The 4,803-nt window shown below is 45.6% G+C and overlaps 1 protein-coding gene across 1 annotated transcript; it reads right to left on the reverse strand.

Moving 5' to 3' along the window:
• Window positions 1-526: 526 nt before the first annotated feature.
• LOC112457724 lies at window positions 527-4,613 on the reverse strand (the record flags this gene model as incomplete). The annotated part of the gene is made up of 3 exons (XM_025020921.1): window positions 527-3,546; window positions 3,808-3,919; window positions 4,151-4,613. Coding segments are annotated over 3 exons (3,595 nt in total), but the record flags the coding sequence as incomplete, so codon positions are not given.
• Window positions 4,614-4,803: the final 190 nt, after the last annotated feature.

The following is a 4,803-nucleotide window of genomic DNA, read 5'->3' on the forward strand; positions in this document are numbered from 1 at the left end:
TTTAACGGTGGCCGAGCGCGCTACACCATCAGATCCGATGTGTATTTCCTGGACGCGTCCGATTGGCCATTGCAGGGGAGCTGTCGCTTGCTGCTTTATTATGACCAGTTGTCCCGTTTCCAGTTGCTGGCCCTTGGAAGTCTGCCATTTGTTTCTTTGCTGCAGGGTGTTGAGATACTCCTGACTCCATCTACGCCAAAAGTGCTGACGCATTTGCTCAATTATTTGCCAACGCAATAACTTATTTACATTTATATCATTTAAATCCGAGGTAGGAAAACTATTCAACGGAGCCCCGACCAGAAAGTGCCCAGGACTTAGATAATTCATGTCATTGGGATCCGAACTTAATGGAGTGATAGGTCTCGAATTCAAGATTGCTTCTATTTCACATAGAACAGTTTGCATTTCCTCGAAAGTCAAGTGGGCGCTGCCTATTATGCGTGCTAGGTGAAATTTAACGGATTTGACCGCAGCCTCCCATAGCCCACCGAAATGCGGAGCGTTGGGGGGGATAAAGCTCCACTCAGTTTTTTTGTTCATGTAAGAAATGCTCTATGGGACTTCGAGTACTGTCGGCCTTAAGGAATTCATAAAATTCTTTTATTTGCTTTTGAGCTCCAACGAAATTAGTCGCGTTATCAGAGTAGATACGTTCCGGTTTCCCCCTACGCGAAATAAGCCTCTTGAGAGCAGCGATGAACGCGTCGGTGGTAAGATCGCCAACAAGCTCTAAGTGTACCGCCTTAGTCGCGAAGCACACGAAGACGGAAATGTACGCCTTATGATTACGCGAGTTACGACGCTTACCCTCCCGCAATATTATCGGGCCGGCGTAATCCACTCCGCAATGCGTGAACGGACGTGATACGGTAACGCGACTCTCTGGTAAGGAACCCATCAATGCCTCAGAGGAGATAGGTTTTACTCTAAAGCAGGTCACACAACTGGCAATCATCTTTCGCGTTGCCGACCTCAAAGAGAGCGGCCAGAATCTTTGTCTTACTGCTGCCATGGTGGCTTGTACGCCCGAATGCATGTTGCGGACGTGTTCTAATTCGATTATTCGTTTAGATAAATCGTGATGTCGCGGCAATACTATCTGATGACGAGCGTCGAAGGCAAGAGAAGAGTTCTTCAATCTTCCTCCTACTCGAATTAGTCGGTCCTCGTCCATGAATGGGGAGAGACACAAAAGATTGCTAGTCTTCTTAATTTCGCGGTGATTGATTAAAGAATCATATTCATCCGCGAAGGATTGTTTTTGAATGACCCTACAAATTACGTTTAACGAATGAGTCATTTCCTTGGGCGATACAGAAATAGTCAACGATTTCTTATTCTGGGGAGTTAATGCCCTAAAACAATAAGCGACGATGCGACAAATTTTGTTTATATTAGAGAACTTGTTAAGTAGGTCAACAATGACGTTAGGATATGAGGGTGCAGCAACGGCACAAATTTTCCTTTGTTCGGGAATTTCGTTGAGTAAGACAAATTCGCTATTAGGCCATTGCTGTTCGGGTAATTGCAGAAACGGGGGTCCGTTCCACCACATATGTGACTGTGTTAGCTCATTAGGGAGCATTCCTCGTGACAATACGTCCGCTGGATTATCGGATGATGCCACGTGACGCCATTGACGCGGTTCGGTTAGCCTTTGAATTTCACCGACACGATTTGCGACGAAAGGCAACCATTTGCGTGACGGAGAGGAGATCCAATTTAGAGATATGGTGGAATCCGACCATAGGGTAATATTCGCGTTAGATATACTAAAAGATGCCTTGACTTTGTCGATTAATTGGGCAAGTAACAAAGCGGCTGACAATTCTAATCGCGGAAGAGACACTGCCTTGAGCGGAGCGACTCGAGATTTGGAGCAGAGCAGAACAGACTTGTATTTATGTTGTCCTGTCTTAGTGCGAACGTATAAGCATGCACCGTAAGCGCGCTGACTGGCGTCGCAAAATCCGTGCAAATCAAAGTCCTGACTATGAGTACAATCTTTAACACAGCGAGGAATCTGTAGCTGCTTAATGTCGGGTAGCTGTAGTTTGAGCTGCAGCCATTTAGTGTGAGTATCCTGAGGCACTGACTCATCCCAATCAAGGCCTGATTGCCAGAGATCCTGTAATACGAGTTTTGCGATTACAATGATGGGGCCTAGCAAACCTAGTGGGTCAAACAATCGTGATACCTCGGATAATATCAAGCGTTTAGTCACGGGACCGGAAACGAGGCTGGGTTGATAAGAGAATCGGAAAAAATCACCATCCTGATCCCAGAGAATGCCCAAAATACGAACATCGCTATCCGTTTCAAATGATACAATCTTGTCTCCGCGGGGGCTTACGCCTGACAGCAGTTCGGGGCAATTGGATCCCCACTTACTGAGTTCGAACGACGCTTCTCTGAGTAATTGTATAGTCTGATCGCGAATCTCGAGTGCATCTTCAATCGTTTCAGCGCCCGTGAGCATATCGTCAACATAAAAATCTCGTATAACGCACAGTGAACCGAGAGGATATTGTTGCGCACGTTGCTTTGCGTGGTGTTTTATTGTATTTGTGGCAACGAAAGCGGCTGCCGCGGTTCCGTAGGTGACGGTCATCGCTTCATAGACTTCAATGTTTGAATTGTTATCCTTACGCCAAAAGATTCTATGTAATCGCGTTTGAGAAGGGTGAAGCCGCACTTGTCGATACATTTTTGTTATATCGGCCACGAGAACGACCTTATGAATGCGAAAACGGAGAAGTATGGATGCGAGATCCTGCTGAACAACAGGACCGACGAGCATGAGATCATTCAGAGAAAATCCGGTATCAGTTTTGCATGAGGCATTAAAAACTACGCGTATTTTGGGTCCCTCAGTGGTTTGTTTGAAAACACAATGATGAGGTATATAATAGACACCCTGTTCGTTCGGCGATTGCTCGTTTATTAGTTCCATGTGCCCTAACGCGATGTACTCCTCCATGAATTCAGAGTAAAGTGCTTTTAAAGTAGGGTCGCGGTCGAGACGCCTTTCTAATGCGCGAAAACGATCCAATGCAATTCCTCTAGAATGCCCGAGGCTGTGTGCCCAACCTTCTTTTAAAGGCAATTTAACAACGTATCGTCCTTGAGAATCGCGAGTAACAGTCTCTAAAAAGTATCTTTCGCAGTCTTGTTCCTCGGAGGTATAATTGTTAGGATTGTTGGGAATATCCTCAATTCGCCAAAATCGTTGAAGCTGATTATGTAATTCGTCGTTGCTTATAGTAGTGTGAAGAACGATTGCTTTCTGATTTTGCGAGACGCGCGTGCCCATACGACCACCCATGATCCAACCGAATCTCGTTTTCTGTAACGTTGGATGGTTTAAAGAGGCCTTGATTTGACCCACGCATAAGAGAGTCCAAAAAACTTCCGCGCCGACAAGAATGTCAATATCCGAGGATACGTTAAAATTAGGATCGGCTAACTCAATGTTTCGCGGTAAGTTAAACGCCGATTTTTTCATGCTGAAAGCGGGAACGCTATCGGTTACGCGATTAGTTACTATGCAATCGAGCGTAACGGAAAATGAATTTAGTCGCGACTGTAGTTTTACATGAACCGCTTCTGTGGAACGCGTAGCTGTGCCATTTATGCCTGATATGGACATGCTAACGGAACGAGGGTTCAAACGTAAACTATTGAGACATTTCCGAGAAATGAGGTTAACTTGTGATCCCGAATCTAAGAGGATTCGACAAGGTTTTTGTGATCTGTCTGCGGCACAAACTAAGGCAACGGCGGTTGATAATAATATGGATTTACCGTCCGATACGCTAGATGTATGAGCAGTGATAGCGTCCGGAGCGGCTGGCGCCGCAGTGTCTTTATCGTTATTTTTTTCACCGCTTGACACGGCTTGTTCTGAACCCGTGGTCTGTAAGTGTAGCAATGTGTTATGTTTACGGGTGCAAGTTTTGCAACCCCCTGACGTGCATTTATTCGCGGTGTGAGCTGTTGATCTCAAGCAATTCAGACATATTTTACGAGTGCGAGCTTCTGCTATTCGTTTAGCAATGGGAAGTGCCAGAAATTGAGGGCATCGATAAATCAAGTGCGCGGCTTTACAGTATTCGCAATTCGTATTGGTGGCACCATTGCACGATACCTTTTGCTTACCATGTGGCTGAGAACGCGAGCTAGTACCGGATTTGCTGGTAGCCTCGAGAACTCGGCATCGATGTGACAGAAAATCGAATAATTTCTTTAATGTTGGCAATTCTGAGTCCTCCAAGGACGATTCCCATTCGCGTGACGTATTCGTATCTAATTTGGAACTGATAATGTAAACCAAAGGATCGTCCCACGCGTTGATCGGGCGTTTTAAAGCGGTTAGAGCTTGTACATGACGATTTGCGCCATCGGTGATTTGCCGTAATTCGGAGGCGTTCTCCTTTGTCATTACCGGCAGATCTAGAATTGATCCTATGTGGCTATGAACTATTGCCCTTTTGTCATCGTATCTACGTTTGAGAAGATTCCATGCAACCTCGTAATTGGCGTCCGAAATTTCGAGCGAACTTAACACCGAAATTGCATCTCCCGATAACGCGGCTCTCAAGTATTGTAGCCTATTAATATCACGGAGCGTAGGGTTCGTGTGTATGATTGAGATAAATGAGTCGCGAAAGGGGAACCATTCATCGTATTTCCCTGAAAATTTGGGTATATCAATCTTTGGCAATCGAATGGTACTAAAAGGCTCCGATAGCCCTGAATTATTTGCTGAAGTTCCCGGCAAGGACGCCGCAACGGTAGGTG

Source organism: Temnothorax curvispinosus, unplaced genomic scaffold (assembly GCF_003070985.1).
Source record: "Temnothorax curvispinosus isolate PA1 unplaced genomic scaffold, ASM307098v1 QBEX01008190.1, whole genome shotgun sequence".
In the NCBI taxonomy this organism is placed as follows: Eukaryota; Metazoa; Arthropoda; class Insecta; order Hymenoptera; family Formicidae; genus Temnothorax; species Temnothorax curvispinosus.